Raw genomic sequence first — 24,705 nt, 5'->3', positions numbered from 1 at the left:
TTTTGTCCATTTTCAAATGTGATTTTGTCATGTCGCAATCTATAGCAAAATGGTGGTCATTGGGAATCTGGTATCAGTTTCTGTCTGCTTTTAGTCATTTCACTTTTTGTGTTTTTTGGGGGGTTTTGCTGCCTAGCTTTCCTTGCCATCTGCTCTAGCCTGTTGTTGTTCTCTGGTTTCATCTCTCGTCTTATGTTCATGTTTTTGGAACGTGTCCTCTCTCATTAGTGGTCAGTGTGGTATCCTTTCTGTCTTGTCACTCTTTGATTTAGATTAGAAACCCAACCAACAATTGCTTTTGTAAATTGTGCAAAGGGACTCTACTGCCACCTTGTGTTTGCCAGTGGTATCAGGCAAAAGGGGGGGGTGCACAAGTCCTGAGAGAGAAGAATGTATGAGCAAATAATCTTTGTCTTTCAAAGCAGAGAGTTGCACAAAGCATACTACTGAGCAAGGGAACTTGCAGTTGTACTTTCTAATAGTAAAAAAATAAGTTGATTGACATACACACACACACACATTTACAGTCTCCGCTGAGGTTTGGTTCTTAATGTCAAGTTCACCACTTTCATGTCAGGTGTCTAAAGTTACTCTTGTCTTCTTCTCTCCTTCCCCTCTCCCCCTCCCCCCTATGCAGCTTCAGAAGACTCCAGAGAGGCCCAACCCCAGTTAGGAGGCCAAGGAGGGCAGCAACCAAAACCACACAGGTGGGCGACACTCACTTCTCCCATGGTGTCTCTACCACCGTCTAACTACACAATTGACCAAATGTTGACCATGGGCTGAACTCGTTATTAAAAGACAGTTCTTAAAGTATTGTTTTAATCCAGTGAAGAAATAGTTCATATGGTTATTTATATTTATATTACGATAATTAACTGGTTTAATGATGGAAACACTGATCTAACATCTGACTCGAAAATAATCTGGAAACATGCATTACATACACACAATACCATACACTTAAATTTGATCTATTCATAATATATAATAGGGTGCCACAAATTAATCTAATTAACCATTAGTCAACTGAAGTCAATTATGTGCTATTATTCTGTTCATTGTTCTGCTTTATTTGAAATACTTTGCCTTTCAAGTAAGCTAGGTTTGACCCAGCTGCATCCATGTAGTGGAGAGGTCAGATAAAGTTCAATATTGATTGTTTACCAGCAGATGTCAGGCACACGGTGGTGTTGCTCACAGTGAATGCTAAGCATGTCAAAAAGGATGGGCTATATCAAGTAATATTCTGGATCATATGCTTTCCACTTGAGTAGCTTTTTTTGTTTTCCTTTCAGATTTGTCTTGAAGATGAATAGAACTCCAGTGAGGTTTACTCTCTGGAAGTAAGAGGACTTGAATGACAGTTTATATTTTCATTGTTGCCATCTGACAACATTTTGTTGTACTGGACATATTTGCTTCCATCATTTTGAATCTTCATCACTCTATTTATTAGTTCATTATATCAACATAGTTATGTTCCATTCCTTAATCTTCACGTCTGCCTGGTCTTTTGCTCAGTTTCGTCTGTTTCAGAGCCAGACAGGGTAAAGAGGGGCAGGGAGAGACATCAACACATCCATCTTGCCACATTTAGGAGACCTCAAGTGCTGTTCCATGGACATACACACAGTACAACACCACAACCCCACTATAGGGTCATTTTAACTGGATGGGAACTGTTAATACAGTGACCACCACATTCACCAATTACGAAGCCCCATGCTGGGGTCTGGACCACTCTTGCTCTTCAGAGAACTCTTGGCCTTTGATGTTGTACTGTAATAAATGCATTTGTCACAAAAAATAGTGACCAGAGAATGTTGTTGCTGTTTGTTTAGTTTCTTTGTCACATCATGCTCATCTGGTTTAAAAAAAGTTTTTTTAGCTATATGAGAAAATCTGTGATTCTGTTGTAAGAAACTGCAGTGAACTTAAATTGCAAAAAAAAAGTATTTATGGATGAAAGTTAGCTTTTTGAAAATGCAATATCTATTTTAATGTTTAATTTTTTCATGCCTTTTGTATTGTGCAATTCCATGGGTACTGATGTTCAAGATCACAGTTTTGAGTATTGACAGTGATAAAAACAGGCATTTTTTAATCTGTGTTCACTGTGTCATTTTTGCATGCATTGGTAAGAAAATAAGGGTTCCCGCAGGGTCTTAAAAAGTCTAAAATTCGGAACTTTAAATTTAAGGCGCTAAAACGTCTTAAAAACAGACAGATTTTCATCCGAGGTCTTAAATTTAAGATAGTCAGGTCTAAAAAAGGTTTTACCCTCGTTAATTTCAACGATGGCCGCAGAAAGTTATTACAAAGTAGCAAAAATGTATTGACTCGTAGCCTACGAAGCGGAGCGCTAGAGTCCAGGGTTCGAATTACTGGGGGGCTTGACCCCCCCAATTGAGACTTGGAGCCCCCCCAAAAGAGGTAAAAGCAACAGGTCGGGGGGGTCGATACATTTATCATTTATCATTCTTACCTGTAATCGTAAATATTACTTTGCGCCCAGGAAAAGAAAGCTGACCCCCCCGATTAGCATTGTATAATTCGCACTCTGTTTCTAACCAAACTAAATTTAAGACAATCTTCCTGAGATTAACAAGCTTTGGCGGAGAGGAGAGAGACAATATTGATGAAACTGTGAAAGTGAAGTCCTACATCTCACATGACCACAATGTAACTTTTAAGTTAAAATAAACAAATTAAAAATTTGAACCCAGGCTGTTGCAGTACTGCACCAGCATGTATGAAAGAGCATGCACACTAACCCAGTGAGCTAACGGGAGCTCTGATTTCTTCTGGTTTACTGACACTCCAACTCTGCAGGTTGTTAAAACTAGATCAATGTCAAATTTTATTTTGAGTGGGGATTGTTGTGATCCCTGATAACTCAGTGGTTAAGGATGTGGGCTACTGTGTGAGGGGTCTTGTCTTTCAAATCTGGCTGAAGGATCTTCTTACAGCTCAATTTTTGCTCTTGGACTTAATAAAACTAAAATAAAACTCGACTTATAAATAAAACTGATCATCTTAAAATGTCTTAAAAAGATACCTGAAACCCTGAAAATGTATAAGGTGGAAGTCAAAATTTGAATACATTTAGTGTGAAACGGTTAGTGTGTATGCTAAACAACCAGGGGCCTACAAAGCCTACATTTGAAATGATTTGATAAGGAACAACCTTTTTTATTAATACATTACATTCAAGGCAAATAATACATCCTTTTACAATACATACTCTGTGTTTCAAATGTTGGCTCTTGAATAAAATGAACAGAATTTTGAAATGAACCTTCAAGTTCAGTGCACAACATTGATAAAGAACACTTAACAGTCAACGTGTAACAAAGTATTCCACACATTCATTTGTACATCTATACAGTGGGCATTCACAAGCTCACCTCTAAAACCAACGTAAAAAATGTACTTCAAAATAAGTTTTATGCTTACGGTCCTCATAGAAATATTGGTCTTTTCAGTTCCTATTTACAGCAATATAGACATACAGATATTTCAAACATAAATTGCACAGTAGTTAATATAATTAGAGTGCTATTTTCAAAAATATTGTTGACACCTAGTAAACAGTCTTCGAGATACAGTATGAAATTGCACATTGCAATCATGCCACAGAGGGAGCTCTTTTGAGGCTTTGGTACGCAAGGTCCTCACTGGAAGAAAATTAAAATCCTTCGGGCTTACATGTTCCCATTTTGCACTCGTTTACGTTTCATCCTCAGAAACGTGATTGAGGGGGGGGGGGGCAAGACGTGTAGTGAGGGCCTAAACACCTCAACACAACCTCCCCTGCAAGAACCTACCAGTTCTGCAGAACCTTCTCAATTCACAAAACAGATGTCTACAGTACACTCCAGGATTGGGGAAGACACTGGGCAGTTAAATCACAGATAAAGGTCTATCCCAATGGGACTCTGGGCAGCCATTTTGGAAAGTAAGATCAATTCTTAAAAGTTTAGTAATAATGTTTAAGGGATATAAGACATTGAGTTTAAAATCTCAATTATTTTACGTAGATACAAATGTTTGGGAGGAAATCATTGTTGTGCTGTTATTTTGATGCTATTATGTTGTTCATAATCCACTAAGCTGATTGGAAGAGGAATCCCAACAGTTGTGATAAGGTAGGACAGTGGTGTGTTAACAGTAGCCCTCATGTCTTTCAGCCTACAGATACTGAACATAGCAGATGTCATTTCTCCATTATTATTACTTATAGAATGTATCACTCCTTCTGATGACCAGATGGCTGAAAACAGTAGAGAAGCAAATGTTTCCACCCGTCCAATTGTGTTTGAATACTTGCGTGGAGGAGGAATGGCCTGATGGATTGAATCTGGGTCTTTACTCCCTGTCTGGGCTTAAAGGAGGAAGTTTATGGGGGTGGGGAGGGATGCTCTATCCACTATTATGTCTGCACACACACAATTCAGAATGCTCTTTGGGAAGAAAGGAAAAGTGTTTAGCTCCAATACGCAGACTCGGCACAATGTTCCAATTCTGAAGACAGTTGGGTCAGACGTATGGTCGCACCTCCACACCTGCACTAGCAAGAGCATCACAAGTGCCATGAAGAGAACCTTTCAGAAAGTGCAACTACGTTTATAAGGACTGTGACTGTTGAAGGCAGCATCTGTGTCAAATAATAACATGTCTCAAAAAGGCAAGATAACTTCCAACTGGCGTGTGTTGTATAAATACCTGTGAAAAGGTTGGAAAGTTGGCACAGTCCATTTGGTCACAAACAAAAGCTTTGTGGTATTTTCTTATGCTCATCTGTGTGAAATGCATTACACCCTCTGGTGGCCTCCACTGATATAGCAAGGAGCCACAGGTATTGTTCAGTCTCTGTGCTCTTCATTGCCTGCTCGTTCACTCAAAGACACCTCATGAAATGCTATCCTAAAGTAACACACTTGTGCATGTGCAAGTCCCATCATTTTGTGACTGACTGACATTTTAATACTTGTGACTTGTTGCAGGGAAAGAGAAAAGGTATCATTGTTAGGGCAGTTTTGTAGGTGCATGTGAGTGTGTGGGGGTATAAAAGAACACACATGCTCAGTGGAGGAAAACAAATCGAATGCGGTCACAGTGTGATAAACACACGAGCATGCAGACAAATCCGCACGACTCAAACCATAGCATTCTGTGACAGGGTCCTTGTAAACAAATCACAACCTGGGACACAAACCAAGGTGGAGATTAGATCCAGACCCTCCATTCCTTACTCTAGCCACCCAGCCACTCTCCCATTGCTGCCTCCCGGCCTCGGGGCAGGTTGATGAGTCAGTCCTGTACTTTACCCAGGGGGATTGGAGGGGGAGAGGTGAAGTTGGGTGGAGCAGTGTAGGAACACAGAGTTAGCGCTAGTCTCTCTGGCCCTGCGCTTTCCGCTTGATGTTCACTTGTTCTCGATGAGAGCCTGGACCTTGTGCACCAGCTCTCTGGCGATCTGGAGGATGTGCTGCACATCGTGACGCTCAGCCATCTCTGGGGGACACGCACACATACTTATGGTGATACAATACATCTTGGTATACAATGGATCTTTCAACTTGTGGACACACAGTGAGTCAGTCAGTCAACCTAGCCATCTCACCGTTGAAGAATTTGATGATGTCTGTAAAGTCCATGTTGTTGTCTCTGATGATCTCCCTGTAGACCTCCACCAGAGCCAGGGCCAGGAACAACACAAAGTCCTGCGAAGAGATCCTAGGGGCCACCCAGATCACCTCCCACACCGCAAACACATCCTCGTACAGCAGCTCTGCATCCAATCACACACAAACACACACACACTGGTTCAAGTATGTTTTCTAAGTTACAGAAACTTAGGTTCTTAACCTATTAAAGATCTGGTGAAGTGACACTACGTTCCACTACAAACATCATAAAAAGATAAAAAAACAAATTATAACTCAGTGTAGCACACACACCTCTTTTGAAGTCCAACAGGAACCACCGGTAGCAGAAGTAGAAATGAGTGTAGTCTCCATTCTGGTGCATCAGCTCAAAGAGCTCGGAGTCCAGGATCTGACATCATCAAACAGAGAAAGCAACAGGAAAAGGAACAGGAAATAACATGTCAAGATAACTCATTTGGCAGGACAGGGTATGAGGAATGTTCTGGGAAAAGACCAGTTCAGAGGGATTAAGGTAACACAGAACAGGGAGGGCTGGGAGGAGTTACAGAGAAAAGAGACAGAGCCTAAGATTCAGAGAGATGGAGACAGCGGGAGCCATGTGAAGATATAAAAAGCAGCAGATAAAGAGAGGCGGAGCCACACAGAGACATCAGCTGTCACCTGGATGAGGGACCTCATGTTGGCAAAGTGTGTGTCCATGGCTCCGCCATTGGGGAAGTTCTGACTCATCCTTTTCATCAGCTGGGTGAAGCAGCTGTACGCAAGACACTCTGCCACACACACACACACACACACACACACACACACACACACACACACACACACACACACACACACACTCAACACCATCAAGAGCACCGTGACGTTCAGCACAGTTACAACATTGACGCACACCTCTCAAGACCTCTCAGTCATGGTGAATGAGACGCTGCCACGTAGGAGCTACACTCCAATCTGACAGAGCCAGTGATACGGAACAAAAGAAATCAGCTTAATTCAAGTGGCTGTGTGTCATCGAAATAAAGTGGAAATTTGGTTTCCATCCATATTTGGCAGAACAAATGCGAACATGAATACATTTAACACCACTAGAAGGAGCCAAAAGGACAAAGTTAGATCTTTATTTCATCAAAGCACAATCATATAAATGACTATACTGTGGATAGTTTCTTCCTGAAAGAAAGATGGTAGTAAGGTGTGCAATCGGAATGCACTCCTCGGATCCAGTTTAGTATCTAAACTGACTGTTACAAAAATGCATTTAGCTAATGACTATAGCTATAGCCAGACGGATGGATAATGACTTAATGCCAGGCTAATTGGTCATGGCTAAAAGCTAATATTGAGTTGTTAATTGATAATGGAAAATAAGTAAAGACTACTGTTGAAGCTAATTGTGTCTAGCTGAAGGCTACAGCAGTTTTGGCTAATGGTGTGGGCATGTGGTTGAGGCGGTTCCTACCATCGTCCAGAATGACCATAAGGGGAGCCAGCAGGTCACACATGCCCTGGACATAACCAATCTCCAAATGTTCCCACACATAACTGAAACACAGCAGTAGACACATTTAGAATATCATTTAGGACGAGAGAGACAGAGTTGAAGGTATGAGATATATAACAAGAGGAAGTGAACATCCTCAAATTGGGGTTGAATTTGAAGTTTTTTACCTGCACATAATATGTATTTAACTTGCATATATACGTATATATATATATATATATATATATATTACCTGTGCTTCACAAACATTGTATGAATCTTTTTTACCTTCACCTCACATTATGTGTATTACCTGCACGTTATGTAATGTATATAACCGTTAGAAATGTATGCTACTTTCACCTTATGTACTGTTTGTTATTTGATTCATGATGTATGTTAATGTACCTGCACATGATGTTGCGTAGCCTATCCAAGTTGACAGTGGTGAAGTAGTAGTAGTTCCGGTCACAGCGCTGCACATCTTTGTCTATCCTGTGCAGGTTCAGAGCTATGGTGTCCAACAGCTCAATCTGTGGAGACAGAATAAGGTGTTGAGTTAGTGAGGTATAATGCACATAGCCTGCATTTAGTTTGAGACAAATGAGACAAATTAAACAAATGAACAGATTATGGTCTAGACTCAATATACTGCGTATGTTGCCTTGTGTGTGGGTAAAAGGGTTTTCCAGTTTGACATTATCATCCACCTACTGTATAGGAGGACAGGGAGGGGGGGATCCCTTCTGCCCCCCCGCCATTGGTCACCAGCTTATCCAGCTGACTACACAGCCTGTCTTCACTCAGTGAATCCTGGCGGCCAGACTCTCCCAGCACGCTGTGCCTGCGTGTGCCTGCATCATCACCGGCACCCTCCTCCTCCATGCTCTGCCCGTCATCGATGCTGGACAGGATCTGGGAGTGTCCCGAGGCCACAGAGTAGTTTCTGGAGGACGGGAGCCCAGAGTCTGGGGAGTCGAATTCCACCAGGGGGCGCTCATCAGGGGCCAGGGCGGCGGGGGGAACCACCGTGGTCATGGTGGGGGTGTTGTCCTCTCCCCCGGGGGTGTCCTGGCCCCCTGCGTCGGGTTCGTCCACTGACATGAACACCTGGGAGGGAGAGAGCAATGACACGTTGGAGGGAGGGAAGGATGACAGGAGGGAGGGAAGGAAGAAGACAGGGAGAACGGGAGGGAAGGAAGGAAAGAGAGAGGGAAAGAGAGAGGGAGAGGAGAGTGTACAGGAATATAGTTATTTGACTACATAAGAGTATGACTACTGTAACTGTGTTTTTCTACAATACAGAAATATAGGAATTGAATGAAGTACTGTGGGTGTCAGACCTCGTTACTGATGGTGGAGTCTCGGTGGATGAGTCGCAGGACGTGGCTGTCTATGCTGCTGCCTGACGACAGCTTGGCAAAGATGGCCGACTGCATCTCCTTCTCCCTCTGCTTGACGATCACTTCGCAGGCCTTCCACTCCTTCATCACCTGCTGGTACCGTGTGCTGATCTTCTCATCAATCTGCACAAGAGGACACCAGGAGTAAAGCAACTGTACATACTATACAAAGTTTTAACGCAAAATTATAAATAGTACACATGCATACTTTAATAAACTTACGTACATACATCCTGTACAGTATTTACATACACTCAAGTGGCCTCTCAGGAACACTCAAACACACACTAACACCATAGCAGCACTAGGGACATGTGTACAGGAGAAGTGTGTGTGTGTGTGTGTGTGTTACCTGGCTCATGTCTTTCTTGTTCATGCCAAACTTGTAGTGCCCGAGAAGGAAAGGCCAAACCTCCTTCCTGATCTCATGCTGAACACCTCCATAATACACCAGCCTCAGTAACTCCAGCTCCTTGTAGTTCTACAGAGAAAGTGATACAGAAAGAGTGTTTGTTTACGTGTGTGTACGCAAGAGTGAATGAAAAAAATACAAAATCAGGAAAAAAAGAAAGACTTATGGACAAAGACAGAGAGAGAGATGGATAGCGAGTTGGAAACTGGACAGTGGAAAGATGGAGACAAAGATAGAAACGGAGATGGAAATAGAGTATAAATTAGTAATGATAATGTTGAAGTTGATAAAAGAGTACATTTGCTCATCAAGCCCCTGCCGTGTGGCAATATCATTTGACGTGTTCTATTATTCCAGTTCAGCTCAATTCAACCATTACAATGTAATTATCCTGAAGATGGATACTGAAGATGGATGGACGAGGCAGTGAATATAAAAAGTGTCAAACTAGGCTGCTAAATTAGAAAACCCATATCGGGTTCCATTTCCCCAAATACTTTTTTACTTCTCTCTCACACTCATGCACAGGCACAGACACAAACAGACACAAATACACACACAGACACACACCTTACAATCTTTCTGGTACTTGCTCCACACATCTTTACTGAGACCCCCTGAAGCCTCGCAGGGTTTGTCAGGGGGGACGATATTGTGGTTGACCAATGCTGACAGGTGTGTCCGTACGGTGGACAGGTGCCGACAGTAGGCCAGCCCTGGGGGGGGGGGGGGGGGGGGGGACACAGGTTGGGGGAGCACAAGTGGAAGAGATAGGACTGTGACACTTGCTCCTGCCATGCCAGGTGAATATGGACTGGAGAATGTAGTGAATTAAGACTTGAGAACTGGGACCACAATGACCAGACACAAAATATAATTGGTCCTTTGTCTAGTTAATCATTCAGCAGCCTGTACACATTAATCGCTGCAGCAGAGAGGGATCTACATAATTCCATTGAAGACCCATTTTAACCATTCAATTATGAGTATTATTACGTGTTGTGTTAAATATCAAATTCAAATGTGATGGCTCAGAGTGGGACTGGGCATGCAGACTTACATCCGTAGAAAGCTCTGGAGACTATCTGCCTCTTCATGTTCTGACACAGCATCTTGAGAGGAATACTGGAGATGGAACACACCCCAAAGGGAGATTATCATCACATACTGTTGTCTGTTTGTTTGTGCACTCATGCTTGCGTATGTTTATATGCACTCATGCAAGTGTGAGTGCATATAAACATACACAGACTGTGTGTGTGTGTGTGTGCGTGCATGCGTGTGTCTCACCGGTCGTGGATGCAGGAGCAGCCTGGTGGATTGTCGCAGGACATTGTGCTACCCCCGGTGGAGCAAGAGAGACATGAAGACAAGTGACTGGTGCACTCCGCCTGCTGCCATGACGACGGACTTCCTCCGAAAGCTTGCAGATCCATCATCTCTCCGTGGTCTAAGAAGAAGGGGAGAGAGGGAGAAGTGGAGAGAAAATAGGGAGGAGGAAAAGGATAAGGATAGATAAAGGGGTGCTCTTAAGGTCCGTAGAGACCAAACCTTAAGTGCAGCTGAAATGCAACCCTCAATAACAGGAGGTTTCAAAAAATTTAAGTGTTCCTGTCTCGAGGCCTCTTGGCTGACTATAACCAGTCTGGAGACCTCTTTAACTTGTCTTGAAAGTGTTCTAGTTTATATTTGATCCTTTTGTCAAATCTTATCCTTCAGTCTGATGTCAGCAATGCAATACAGACCTATGAAGATCAGATTACGTAGCAGTTTTCGAGAAGGGAATGGTCTAGAATAAATTGTGAATTTATGTGATTAAGGCCTTCAGCTCAACCGTGAGATAAACTAAGGTAGAGAATTTCTCCTTTCCTCTCTTTACTTTCAGATTCGATGAAAAAATGGCTGATTAAAATAACAATGTTTTGTTTATCATACATTGTTCAGGTCGATGTATGATGGCACACATTTAAACACCGTAAAAGGTCGACGTTAAGGAAGAGAAAAACTTTAATCAAAGAAGAGAAATTGGCAAAGCATTCTGGGAGATAAGGACAGGTGGAGAAATGCAGGGCAGCCATGCTTGTATAGCGCAGTCAGAAGCATCAAGATAGAGAGTGGTGGCAGCTTCCACAGAGAATGATGGAGAGACAATATAGGAGAGGGGAGGAAAGCAGAGAAGGGTTAGAGGAAGAGGAGCAAGAGAAAGAAGAGAGGAGGAAAATAGGGAAACAGCTCAGCATGCAATATGCAGAAAGCCAGTACCAGACAAGAGAAAAAATATTTTTTTTTACAAAAAGATATGAAAGAAACATAAAACGTCAACATCAAATAAACGCTCTTCACCTTAATTCTTCAGGTTGGAGCTGATGACCTGTTATAAATAGGTGGTAGCTGCACTTTGGTTGTTCAAAAGAAAAACCAAAAATAAATAAAAACAAAAGCATAAACATAAAACTTCTGGAAGGGAAACCGCTTTCGGGGCTCCCTTTTGGGTTATTATAGTTTTTTTGGACTATGCGAGTTTGCCTGGTGACTTTTGGACTAAGTAACGCACCCCGTTCCCAGAACGCTCCACGCTACAATTGCAGAACCCCACAGCACCTAACAGTCGTTATGGAAGGGGGACGAGGGACGGGGGTTAGTGAAGAATTACAGTGAACAGCATTGCAGAAAAAACTGCACGGAACAGAAGAGGTAGAACGAAACAAATCAGAGCGGAGAAAGAAAGAAAATGACAAGATTGAGTTTGAGAGAGAGAGGGGAAGAGAGAGAGGAGAAGAGAGAGAGGAGAAGAGAGGACATCCCATCACAAATAAGCTGAAACACACACATTCTGTAAAAGAAAAAAAAAGGAAACAAATTAAACTGGCGCATATCTCCCATGCAGAATACGTCAAGCACATTGCAGTGAAATCAAGAGAAAAGCGCAAAACCCAAAGACCAAAACAGTAAAGGGTAGGGACAACTGAAAAAAGGAGTGCAAACGGAGCAAAGGATCAAAGCATTTTTCGGTCACCAGAACCCAGCCCCAACAATGCTGAGACGTTAGGAGAGGAAGGACCACTGCACCACACTGTTCATCTCTCTATTCAACTTCCTAACTATTAACAGAATGAATGAGTCTTCCAAACTACAGATACCAGAATGCAATTGTGTGAAAATACAGGAAGACAACAAACGGTCCCTCCTGAGGGAGAGAGAGCGAGAGTGTGTGTTCACCCAGAAGCCTGACGATGGGCCTGTGGCGTGTCTGTTGTGTTGAGAGTGCGGGAGCGGGTGTCCATTTGTGTGAGTGTGTGACAGCTTTCACAATGTTGCATCAGGTTAGAAGCCCAGTGAGTGAATTAGCCCCTCCACTTGCTCTGTAATTGTGTGCATGCTCGAGCAGCAGAGAGAGAGAGAGAGAGAGAGAGAGAGAGAGAGAGAGAGAGAGAGAGAGAGAGAGAGAGAGAGAGAGAGAGAGAGAGAGAGAGAGAGAGAGAGAGAGAGAGAGAGAGAGAGAAAGAGAGGTGCAGTGGTAAGAAAAGAGTGACATCATGACAGAGAGGTAATAACGTGATGTGGCACTTAAATTGTATCTCCAACAGAATCACTGACAGGGCCAGGCAATAATGACAGAGGGCACCACTGAGGGGCCCCAATTGCCACTAAAGGGAACAGTCAACCAAAGAAGTAATCTATGGTGACAACACAAGGACACCAGAATAGATAGTACACTTTAGAAGACTGTGTTACGTTTCTGAATTTCAGGATAAAGTACATTGTAGATTCATACCTGTTCCCATTGATTTAGATTATTATGGCTTATCTGTATGTGTGGGTGGGTCTTTGCTGCCTGTTGGATCTAAGTGTGATTACACTAGGGTTGAACTAGGGTTATAATCAATAAATGGGTCAATGGGGAATGAGGAGACCCAGATATATTTCTAGATCATAGTTGCACCACAGTTCTGTTTGTCAGCCCCTCCGCCTTCCTTTTGTCTTTCTCTCTTTCTCCATCTCTCGCACAGGGACCTGCAACTTGACCTATCTTTTGCTCTCACCATGGCAACGCGCAAGAATGTATTCTTACCAAACTATGAGATACTAAATGCTTTTCATATCTGCAAAGCATTGTCTTTAACTTGAACCAATAACTTGCAAGTTCACACCCACGGGGCTAAGTAGAGCTATGTATACAGTAGGTATGACATTCATCAGTGATTGGGTGATGTGAAGCCCTCTGTGACATTGCTTGTAAAAAGGGCTATAAAAATACATTTTGATTAGATTTGGATTTGATTGGGGAAAAAGATAACTAAGGGAGTTAACTGTGATCAGCAGCTCATTGGTTAACCATCTCATTTAATAATGGTATAATAGCATTATCTTTCATTTGCTTATGTATCAGTTCCACTAAAGTACATTGAGCGTGCCTCACCCTCTCTCTCCCTCACTCTACAGTATGCCTGCATTGTTGGGCTAGGCTTTGGGGTTGAAGAGAGGAGCGAGGGATGGGGTGGTTGCCACTCAGGTAGAAGATGTGGGGGGAAAAGGAAAAGGTGTTGGGGAAAGGAGGTGGGGGGCAGAAAATGACAAACAGAAAGTTGAGGAAGGGGATATGGGAAGTGGAGGTTTTTTAGGGTGTCAGGTGATAAAAACCTTTCATAACATTAGGGTCTGTGAGGTTCCGCGAGCAGATCATTGAGATCATAGCGTGGAGCCTATCCTCCTCTTCCTCGTCGTCGTCCAGCGAGGGCGCGCGGCTGCCCGTGGTGTGGTGGTAGTTTATAGTGACTGCTCCCCCCATAGTGACATACAAGAGAAGAGGGTTATACAGCGCCACCTATAGGCCTGGGAGGACTTGCAACACCTAAGTGTTGACATTTTTAAATAGATAGGCTTGCACACACAAAATGTCCCCAGGTGTACAGTCTGAAGTGTAAGCACAGATACCAACAGGTTCACACTATTGCACACTGCACAAACAAAAAGCACATACAGAAAATCGGACATATAGCTTGCTGCTCACTCTCTTTCTCAATGCAAATACATACCAACAACAATGAGACTACTGTTTTACAGTAACTGCAGTAACAGACAAACAAGAAGAGAGAGCTGCGAGCCTGTGTGGCTAACTTACTGTAGTACCTCATAAAAAAAAGAACTACAACTGATCTCAAATCAATGTTATCCACTGCAATATGTTACACAGAGCATTCACTCAAACAGGGACTGAAGTGGAATCTGTGTGTGTGTGTGTGCAGATCACTCACTGGAGTCATGCCGGTGCCCAGGGTAAACAATGCGGAATACATAGTCAGCAGCAATCTGATCCTCTCCATTCCCTTCCTGGTCGACCAGTCTGGCTGTGCTGGTCCTCTTCCTTAGCTTAGGGAAGACCTTACCCTGCATCCCCCACACACGTACGCACATGCACGCACACACACACACAGAAAACAATGCCTCTGTCATTAGCCTTTCTGTTCCTTTGGGGTACCACAATTGACTTCTGTACACTATGTTCATCATCTGAGGAATATCAATACAATGACTCAGGAAAAGAAAGCGAAAAGGGAATTATTGACATCTTCAGCCATTATTTGGTTACACTATCTTAGCCTAGGAGAACGGCAGAGGCAGCGCTGCATCAGAGGGTGGAAGAGGAGAACCCAGGGGCTTCTACTGGAACTGAATCGCAGTTCTGATCCAATGGAGATGATGTTCTTGATTGCTAGGCCTCAATGTTCCTCGACGCACAGCACTTTCCTGGGTCGACATGCCACGTACAGAGTACCGGAGTCTGGCAACGACACCCACCTTGCCTCTCTGGGACCAGAGAGGGGGCTCCAGCTGGCCCCGGGGCAGCAGGCCGGTCTCCAGGCAGGACAGGAAGGCAAGGAGGTGGCCCCCGGGGGGGAACTGGAGGGGAGGTCGCTGGATGCCGTCCTGGCTGACAAGCACCAATGTTCCACCACAGTCAGCTACGGAGTGATGGAAGAAAGAGAGAAGGGTCAAATGAAAAAGGAGGGTGAGAAATAATGGAGCGGAGGTATGGCAGGAGAACAGGAAATAGGGAGAAATAGACAAAGGCAAGAGTAAAAGAGAGGGGATGGGGGAAGGGAGGGGGAGTGGAAATAAAGGAGGTGGGGGAGGAGGACACAAAGATAAATGACTAACATGGTCGTCTCAGATAACTGCTCTGACCCACGCCCACAGATCTCAAACCCAGAGCTAGAATTACGAACTGGAACCAGACAATTAGCACTTCATCAAATCTGATAATCAATACTGTAAAGTGACATTGGTTTCAAAGCATTGTGTGATGATGTGCTATGACAGAATGTGTATCTTCTGCATTATTGGCAAAACAGAAGGGTATCTAGTTTCTCTGTAACACTGTGTCAATATGAAATAATGGGTAAAGGGGGAATGTTGAAAAAGATGCTACGTGAGGAGGCTGAACAACTCCAGGACTCACGTCGTTGGTGACAGTGAATGCAGACGATTTGCCGCAAAGGCACAGTCAATGCGTAATCCCAATAGATACTAGGACGGAAGAAAGAGTGAGAGAGAGAATAAGAGAGAGAGAGATTGAATAGCCACCATTTTGTCCCAAAAATGTAATAAATGTGAGTGTGTGGATCAGGGGCATGAGTCTCTACCTCTTCTCCAGGTCACAGTCTCCCAGAGTGCCGTTGATCAGCTGGTTTGGGGTCCACTTGAGGGTCAGGCTGTCCCCTGCCTGATGAAGAGACAAGTAACCCCGCAACACCTCCATATCTTTCTTCTACAGAGAAAGTGGTGGAGGGAGTGATGGGGAGAGAAAATAGATTGAAGAGTGTGAAGGAGGAGGTTGGGAGGGAGAGAGAGAGGGATGGCGTGCGTGAGTAGGATTAATTGACTCTGTAATTTTTATGTGAGCGCAGAGCAGACGAGACAATAGAATGCAATAAAGATTGGAGAGGAGGAAATCAAAAAGATGGGAAGAGGAAAGGATGATCCAGAACGAATGGAGAGATCAGGAAACTGAGGGACTGGCAGCATCAGGACAGGGATGGACTGAGAGGATGGGCAAGAAAAATTGTGGGGGCGTCAGGAAAGAAAAAATGAAAATGAAAAAAGGCAGTGGAGGCTGAACGATGACCGTCCTCCACTGAGCTGGCAGTGTGTTTGCTGCCACAGCACTTGGCGATCCGGTTTTCCACCCAAATCGAATTAAAGCTAAATCTTCACCATGTCTCCAAGTTGGTCGGGTTCCTTTCCCCTATCGATTGCCTGGACTAGGGCTGGACCAAAGGAGCTATGATACAGCACAACAGCCCACAGCTGCCCTAATACTCTCTTCACCACCACTCTATCTTCTGGCCCTGGGACTGCCTCTGGGGACTACTGCACAGCAGACTGTTTAGAGCACTGTTTTGTATGGAATAAAAATAAGTCTATGTTACACAATGTAGTACACAAGCTTGTTGCATGAATATGTAATCCTGGTATAAATGTCCAAGCTTCCTGCTTTGAGCTAGGGGTACGGTATTGTGTGGTGCGTTGATCATTTTCATTGTGTTGATACTGCAGTGGGTGTGGACCTGCTTCATATACACTATGGGTGTGTACCTGCCCGCTGGTGTGTGTGTGTGCGCATGTGGGAGGGAGAGATAAATAAAAAGTGTGTGTGTGCGCATCTTCCTGCCACCCCCGTATCCTAGCCTGCACCTTGTGTGAGGGTCAGTGCAGTGGGTAGCTACTGAGAACAGTGGGCGATCGGTGCTCATTAAAGATTCCCAAGACCAAACATGTCATTTACTGAACCAGCAGCTTGGCTAAAAGCTGAGACTTGGTAGGAAAGCAAAGGCTGGATGTGAGAGGACATGAGAACACAGGCATACTTGTGTGTATGTGTATACTGTACCAATGAACAAGAGATAGAAAAATATTGTAGATTACTTGATTGGAAATTCTTTACGGCTTACCAAGTACCCTGAACTGTGGTGTGTCTTTTTATGTGCTGGTTCATAATGTGGGTATGTGCATGAGGTAGATTCTCCTATATCATTATGGCCAGATGTACTGTAGGTATGGTGACTTGTTTAGTTGAGCCAGCATGGTTTTGGTCTATGCCTTCCTTTAGGCCACAGGAGACATGGCCTTGAAGGCTTCTAAATACTAAATAACAGATAATAGATGAATAGATAGAATCTCTTTGTAACTTAACTGAAATTTATTGTATTGCCATTTCTTGTTTACTTTGGTCTGCTCTAGTACATACGCTTGTGCATGACTGCCATTTTATAGAGAACTGACTCATATATTGACTGACATCACTGCTGTGGGCCTTCTCTCCATGCATGAATACATTTGACATAATCTTACTTTTGCATGCTGCAAGTCTCGTTCATTATTGTCTGTTTGTTTTCTAGTTGACATCCAATGTCCGCCTGCCCTTTTGGCAGTTGTCCAATCAGCCTTACCGGTTGCACCATTACATTATTCTTGCCGTAGAGGAGGTGGGTACGGGAGTTTTGATGGAGGGATTCCACGTACTCCCTCGCCGACGCTGCAAACTTATCGTCCGACATGCTGCCGCTGGACTGTCTCTTACGGATCTGGGGTACGGAGAGAACCAATGAATGATCCAGAATGAGCAAGTATTAAAAGAGGGGGGTTTACCTGTGTGTGTTTACCCCCTTGTACCCTGGTCCCCCTCACCCCTAGAGCCGGCCTGCGGCTGGGGGAGGCGTCCTGGCCTCGGTGGGCGCCGTGGATACGGTGGCGCTGGACCAGCTCGTTGGCAGAGGGGTCCGTCCAGAAGTGGTCGGACGTCTTCAGCTTGGTGTACTCCAGCGCACAGGGCCCCACTTAGACAACAGAGGGAAAGAAGGAAAGAAGTAGGGAGAGAGAAAGAGAGAGAGAAATAGGAGAGAAATAGCAGAGGAAGATGGAATAAAATATGAATTAAATTCTTCTCAAAAAAAGCAAACAACTCTTGAAATTACAATAGCATACTCATACAACTCATACATCACGGATCAGAATAACAAAAAAGTAGGTCTTTGTTTCTCTGTGGAGCATATTCGTAACCATGTCCTGAGGCTACTCACCCAGTAGTGCAGCCAGGATGGGCCCAAACACTGAGTCATGCATCAGAGCCTCCTTCTCATAGTATTTACTGCCGAGACAACAGACAGACAGAGGGAAAGAGAGACAGGCACCTAAAATGTAGTGAACCACAAAAGAGTATTCTCTCGAATACATTAAAGAACTATTCAACATACCATTATGCCTAATAAAAGAAAATTCAGGCTTTCATCTTTAAAAGGAGGGCCTTATTGAAACTGGAGTGGCAAAGTACCATGCAGCACAGAGAACAAATATGGAAAAGTTGTAAAAAAAACCTAAAAAAAAACAACTACGCCTACATTATTAGCAGGACAATGGTTCAAAGAAGATATGTGTGTTTGATGTAAGATAGCATATGAGCCTGAATCATCAGCGAAAGGTCACTGAACAACAACCGTTTTATCTCAAAGACACGACAGTGGTTGGCCTTTGCAGCGCAGCTTGCTGGAGTTGTGTTGCTAGTGTTGATTACAGAAGCCTATTCTCACCTGGAGTTGTCGACAATATACTGGACGATCTTGTCCAGGACCTTCTCAAAGAGTGCCGTGCGTACCCAGATGTGCTTGAGCGCCTGTACTGAGAGGGGCTGGGGGGCTCGACCTGCTGACGACGAGCCCTGCCGCTTCAGGGGTTCGTGACCCACGCTCTGTGCTTTCCTAGAGGTCAGGTCGAGATTAGGAAACCATTACCAAAACAAGACACAACGTTCTGTTTTCAACAAATAGATGGTCTGCGATCAGAGGATATGAACTCATTAATCCGGATGTAAAAGGAAAAACTTATCCGAGATCAGATCAAGTCCCCCTAGGACAGTGTTGACACCCATTTAGCCAAAGAGGCAGTTCCATAGACCATCAGGGGGCGATGTGGCACATGTACAATGAAGCTGTCCATCGCAACTCACACCAATCAGCAAATGAAGAGTTGATCTGATCAGATTCTTGATACAACTCTCTTGGACAAATGATATGCATTTCTCTTCATTGGCAACTGCAGGAAGAGATTCTTCAATCCATGACAATACTTTAAGAAAATGACTTCAATCGACAGAAAGAGAATAAAGTTGTTAGTTCATTTTACATGGATTGTCTTGGAAAAAACTGCTCCAAACAGCATCAGTCGTTTGAAACGATGAAAACAATGCTTGGAGTACCTCTGTTCCATTATGAAAGAATATTTGGCACTCCCACACAGTAATCATATGAAACACCCCCTGATCTCTTCCACCGCCCCCCCCTCACCTCTCACTCTCTCTCCACCTCCCACTCAGACCTTCACTCCACTCCAACCATCAGACGTGTGTGGTTGGGGATGAGAGAGAGAGGGGGGGTGAAGCCGCAGTCACGAAGCAGCACTTTCACCACAGGGAGGTGGGGGTGACATCGGCACAAAGGCAGCAACAGGAGGGAATGAAAGCTACTGAAGAAATCAAACTCGCAGACACATCTAAACAGTTAGGGTCACGGACGACGGGAAGTAGCTCAGAAAGAGGGTGGAAGGAGCTGGTCGAGACAGGGAGTCTGCGGTCGACAAGCAGATTGGGATGAAAAAGACAAAGGGAAACTTTATAGGAGCTCTTTTACCTAAGATGAGCTGTGTTTCCAATGCAGGAACCAGGGTCTAAATTGAGTTCGGTGGAGCAAGAAGTAGGAACCAATGAGTCCCTGCTCCGGAGGTAGAACTTTCCAAAACACAGGAACTTTGAGGGTGGGGATTGCAACACTGAACATTTCTGATTAGTACTTGCAGCAGAAACCTTCTAGTTCCTTGGAAAGTAGTTCTGGGGAGTGCAAGTTCAGGGTACTTGCGGTGGAAACCGCAAGTCCCCGTGGCAATACAGTATATCATTTATATACAGTATACACATTTAAAATGTCAACAAATGTCATCATGATGGAGAAGATGGCATATAATGTGCAAGTAGCATGATTATATTCCACGCCACAGAATGAACAATGCCATGACGACACAATTTCTCTCCGATATGTGCGTGATCGGAATGAGATTTCCCACAAATGCTGGAAGGCCTGCAGTGTCAACTCTCCTGGGATCAAACGCCGCCTGACAAGACGGAGGAGAAAGATGTGGTTGAGGTTGTAACACAAGCAGGAGGGGGGGGGGGGGGGGACCAAGGACCTACTACCAAGATGCACATGAGAGACAGGACATCTGGCATTTGGCCCAGAATGCATCAGGGGATGGCAGAGGGATATTGGGTTGGCAGGGCAGTGTGTGTGTGTTGGTGTGTGTGTGTATGTATCTGGGGTTGTTCTGAGTGGATGGGGAGATAAAGGTTCCCTTATTCATACAGGCTTAGTGTGACACCCCTGTATGTCTGTGAGAGATGGGTGGTTCATGCTTGGCCGAAAATCCTTCCTACAGCCTGGTTTAGATGTGAGGAGGCACTAGCATCACAGAGATAAGCAGGAGTATTTAACCACACCTCAGCATTAGCATTGATCAATGTTGGCCTTCAGGACAACAGTGTGTGGGTGTGTGTTTGTGGGTCTGCATTTGAATATAATCGAATCCAGCATAATCAGTCAAATCAATCTGGCCTAAACAGGACTATGAGGACTTATACAGTGGGTGGACTATAGTGCGTCCATGAATGACTGCTTATGTGAGTAGATGACTGAATGGGCGGATGAAACAAAGGTAAGTGAGAAGGTAAGTGAGAGAGATCGATAACAAAAAAGAGATGGGGTGGAGATCGATAGACCTCTGGCCCCGAGCGACATTCAGATAACCCAATTTAATCCTCAACTGAATTTGGAAATCAGATCTGCCCCTGACACTGTGGAGAGCAGGCTGCTGGAGAGCATACACAGATGATCCTGAGGGCCTAATTGTGTTCCAGCCATTTACCACGCACTCTCTAACCCACCATCAATGAGAGTGCAAATCTGGCCCCAATCTGTCAGGATGTGCAAGATCGTGCACAAGAGCCTATTTATGAAGACTTCGTTTATTATTTTTAGTCAGCATTTTAGGAATTAATTGGAGCCCCTTCATCATTCAACCTATTGACTGCACTGATGAACTCAGTGTGGTCAGTAGTTTAAATGATGAAGGAGTTACAATTAATTTTAAAATGCTGATAATAAAAAATTATAGACTTTGTTTTTCTAGTTTCTCTCTCTCTCGCTCGCTCTCTGCACGGCTCACTCGTGCTCTTGTGATGGTGGCGCAAATATGTCGCCATGGCAACGGGAGTAACCGAGCGATGGAGCCCTGAGGTGGGGTGACAGGAAGAGTTGTGTGTATGTCTGTGTGTGAGAGTGTGTCGGTGTTGTGTGTGTGTGTGGTGCGCGTGGGGGGAGGGCATAAACAGGAGAATGAGACTACAGTGATAGCTTTTAATTCAGTGCCTTGTCTTTCCAGGGAAATAAAAAACAAATGTAATCGAAAAACAGCTTCAACAGAAGTAATAAATCTAGCGCTTGTGTCTGATGTTTCATGGACGTGTTCCAATATTATCTACAGATTACTGCATGTAACTGGAACTGTACACAGTGATGTGTGTGTGTTCCACTTCCCCCCTCAGTTAAAAGCATTTCCCTCCAACTCTAGAGTGGCATGCAGTAGCCATGTGGTTTGGCTAATGGACAATTAATGGGCGAACAAACAGCTTGTCCTGCGCCCCAGTGCCTGCTGACAAAGCAGTTCATCATCCTGTGTACACACACACATATATGTTTGCGCACAGACACACTCTTCCCTGGGTTATTGTTCAGCACACACACAGATCTTATCAAGGCGCGAGTGTACACGAACACCAAAGGCCATGAGTGATGATACTTCTGATGTATGTGGACGTACTGTGTTTCAGATGAGATCTGTTTTCTTCAGTGTGACTGGTTTTATTACATTGGGTTTTAGTGTGCTCTGGAACTGGAAAACGCCACAGTAAGGGAACAGGTACCTGGTGATCTCGGCCTGTTGTTGGAGCTGCTCCTGCACCTTGCGGCACACCTCACCAGTCGTGGCATTGACCTTGCCGATCTTGGTGAAGAGGGCGGCGATTTTGTCACTGCGCAGGAAGCCGGCAGCTCTCCGCTTCAGCTTGTGGCCCATGCAAGCCTCGATGGTGCCTGGAGAGACAGGAAGTAGGACGGAGAGAGGGAGGGGGGAGTGGTGGAGGGGGAGATAGAAAAGGGTGGTTAGGATAGATAGGAAGAGGAGAAAAGTGAGGGGTGGGATAAAGAAGTGAAAGAATAGGAAAGGTTTAATGTGTTTGGGGTAAAAGAGGGAGAAAGATTGAAAGAGGAAGACAGGAATTGACAAATTGAAATAAAGTGAAGGAGTGAGAACATGCAGGCCAACACAGTCTCCCACAGGAAGCGTCTCAATGTAATCACCTGTTGCAGGAATTCATTAATTATAGACACACTTCGCCCTCCTACGCAGCCTTCTCTTCCCAACGTCTCTCAAAGAGTTAGGCTAACTAACTTCAGAAGCAGTGTGTCAGATAATCTACTTGTAAACTGCACACAAGCGCAGACACTTTGTATGACATGAAACTGCCTGCACTGTGTTCAGAGTCAATTGTTGATGTGGGATAAGAGGAGTAAGAAAAGCAAAACTGTAGAACATTTGGCACAACAAAACTGGCTTCTGGTCCTGCAGCAAAGTGATTTGTTGTGTGTCAGATCGTGGTAATGACCCTAAAGAACTAAGACTGTGATACATAACCAAAACAGGGAAGGGAAGATCTTGTCGGTAGAGTCTAATTTAGATTAGCTGACCGTCTAAGGGTTGCAGTGCAAATGAAACGGCATTATTAATTTGTATTCACATTACTGGGAATAGGGAAATGGCAATCTCATTGATTTACATTGCTGCTGATACCAGGTTGAAGTCTCTCTCAGTCTGCTTGTCTCCCCTCATGTGATGATTGCTATTGATGCCTACCTGGAACTAGAACACCAGTGCCAACAACATTAGTGTTTTATGGTTTTAATAGCTGGGTTTTTATTGCTGTGCTTGCTAAACTGGAACCAATGGTGGGATATTGCAAAAAACATTGAACAGGTGACTAGTTCAATTATGTTTCCAAAATAACAGTATTCCCTCAAGTGAAAAATGTGCTGTAACGAACAGCAGTATACTTTGTTGCTCCATAAACGGATTTCAATTTGAAAAGCGTTGAGCATAAGGAGGGGTTTGCCTACTGTTGATGAAAGATATTCACAAGGCAATGACTTCCAGCTGCTGTTGTCCCCAGCCTTCACTCTGCTCTCCCTCCTCCCTCTCTTCGCTCCCTAGGAGATGTGTGTTCAGCTCACGACCAGTGATGAGGTTTGTGGTTTCGGTGTGTGGCTGCGATGATTCATCTAAGTGGAGCCTAAGTGCTTTCTATTGAGAAAGCAGCAGGAGTCAGACAAGCTAGCTAACTTTCTTAAAAAGAGTAAAAGAGCCGCAAGTGGAAGGCTAATTTACTCCGGATAGTGTTTCACACTATAGGGTCATGCATGAGGTTTCTCTTCCTGTAACATCATGCTACAAGAGCTGTCTCAAATCGGTTTGAGGGGGTGTGAGTGTGTTTGGGTCTGTCTATGTGTGGTAAACAAATATTGTATCATTGTGTGTGTGTGTGAGAGAGAGTGTCATATGGTACACTGTTCATGAAGCCACTTCAACATGTACAGTTGATACTGTATTGCTTCCTTTGAATTCCCAAAGCATTTGAAAGGTGGTGAGAAAAATGCTTTTGTAACAATATGCAACACAAAAGTCTCTATTGGGGATACAGTAGTCCCAGTAGCAACATAGATTTAAAAAAAAACTTGCGCATGGTCAAAAAAGAAAACTACTGTTTTACATCTGTGGTCAAAAACCTTTCACTTCTAGAGAGAATTGAAACTCCAAGGACAGTGTAGTGAACCTAAGCTTATGGATGGTTGAGAGCATAACTGAGATAGAGAGTGCTGTCCTGTACATGGAGAGGGAGAGAGAAAAGAGAGCAGAGGGAAGAGAGGAGAGAGAGAGAGATGAAATGGGAAGCAGAGAGACTGTGCAAAGGTCTATGATTTCTGCTTGGGTTTGGGTTTGGCCATGTCTCCTACAGCTCATTAGCAGATCTAATTAAGACAGAGCTAATTAGCCAAATCTTACTGTCATGAAGGAACCATACTGGTTATCTGGACCAGTACAACCGGCATGTCCATCTGTCTGCATGTTTCTGTCACACCCAAATACATGATGGTAAAGCTTAAAAGGTAATTGTGTGTGTGTGTGTGTGTGTGCATGACAGAGGCACCACCTGTGACTGTGTAGCAGAGTCGTGAGTCACAGTAATTGACAGTAATGAACTGCATAACGGAGGTAACTGTGCAGCAGTGGATGGTGTGGGCTGGAGAAAAAAAAGGGATGAGGAGGAGGAGAGAAAGAACAAGGGAAGAAGAGTCAACAGTAGAGGAAGAATGAAAGATCACAAGTAAAGAGTAGGACAGGAACCCTGTACGTGCAGGGGGAGAATGCAGGGATAGCAAGCCAGTGAAGGAAAAACAGAGTTCAGGTCAAAATAGAATAGAATATCTTTATTGTCATTGTACACTGTACAACGACATTGTAGGTAAAGCTCCTCAGGTGCAATGAATAAATACACAAGTTTATAAAATAAGATACAAA

The 24,705-nt window shown here is 44.0% G+C and overlaps 2 protein-coding genes across 10 annotated transcripts in view; one reads left to right on the top strand and one right to left on the bottom strand.

Annotated features, from left to right (window-relative positions):
* Window positions 1-2,107, top strand: part of tpst1 (tyrosylprotein sulfotransferase 1) — a 28,007-nt gene extending 25,900 nt beyond the window's left edge. For 2 of the 8 annotated variants that reach the window (XR_009931589.1, XR_009931591.1), the window contains 3 exons: window positions 638-707; window positions 1,299-1,346; window positions 1,540-2,107. Coding sequence is in view for 4 of the 8 variants with exons in the window: in XM_062472848.1 (XP_062328832.1) it covers window positions 638-673 (36 nt within the window). In the remaining 4 variants the exon portion in view is untranslated. Of the gene's footprint in view, window positions 1-637; window positions 708-1,298; window positions 1,347-1,524 lie in introns of all 8 variants that reach the window. The other 6 variants (XR_009931590.1, XR_009931592.1, XM_062472848.1 and 3 more) reach the window with 3 other exon arrangements.
* A 1,066-nt stretch (window positions 2,108-3,173) lies between these two features.
* Window positions 3,174-24,705, bottom strand: part of sgsm2 (small G protein signaling modulator 2) — a 42,392-nt gene continuing 20,860 nt past the window's right edge. The window contains exons 3-24 of one of the 2 annotated variants that reach the window (XM_062473140.1): window positions 21,998-22,166; window positions 18,561-18,728; window positions 18,054-18,121; window positions 17,662-17,810; window positions 17,424-17,558; window positions 15,618-15,742; window positions 15,434-15,501; window positions 14,773-14,936; window positions 14,229-14,361; window positions 13,615-13,749; window positions 10,264-10,423; window positions 10,034-10,098; window positions 9,544-9,689; window positions 8,914-9,042; window positions 8,502-8,684; window positions 7,873-8,268; window positions 7,567-7,691; window positions 7,138-7,220; window positions 6,336-6,445; window positions 5,967-6,063; window positions 5,630-5,797; window positions 3,174-5,520 (exon numbers count right to left, since the gene is read on the bottom strand). In XM_062473140.1, coding sequence (XP_062329124.1) covers window positions 5,432-5,520; window positions 5,630-5,797; window positions 5,967-6,063; window positions 6,336-6,445; window positions 7,138-7,220; window positions 7,567-7,691; window positions 7,873-8,268; window positions 8,502-8,684; window positions 8,914-9,042; window positions 9,544-9,689; window positions 10,034-10,098; window positions 10,264-10,423; window positions 13,615-13,749; window positions 14,229-14,361; window positions 14,773-14,936; window positions 15,434-15,501; window positions 15,618-15,742; window positions 17,424-17,558; window positions 17,662-17,810; window positions 18,054-18,121; window positions 18,561-18,728; window positions 21,998-22,166 — 3,065 coding nt within the window. In that variant the 3' untranslated portion in view covers window positions 3,174-5,431. The remainder of the gene's footprint in view (window positions 5,521-5,629; window positions 5,798-5,966; window positions 6,064-6,335; window positions 6,446-7,137; window positions 7,221-7,566; window positions 7,692-7,872; window positions 8,269-8,501; window positions 8,685-8,913; window positions 9,043-9,543; window positions 9,690-10,033; window positions 10,099-10,263; window positions 10,424-13,614; window positions 13,750-14,228; window positions 14,362-14,772; window positions 14,937-15,433; window positions 15,502-15,617; window positions 15,743-17,423; window positions 17,559-17,661; window positions 17,811-18,053; window positions 18,122-18,560; window positions 18,729-21,997; window positions 22,167-24,705) is intronic. The other variant, XM_062473141.1, reaches the window with a different exon arrangement.

This window comes from Osmerus eperlanus, chromosome 11 (assembly GCF_963692335.1).
Source record: "Osmerus eperlanus chromosome 11, fOsmEpe2.1, whole genome shotgun sequence".
Taxonomy (NCBI): domain Eukaryota; kingdom Metazoa; phylum Chordata; class Actinopteri; order Osmeriformes; family Osmeridae; genus Osmerus; species Osmerus eperlanus.
Note: the sequence above shows the minus strand (reverse complement) of the source record. Positions and strands in the feature narration are given on the sequence as shown.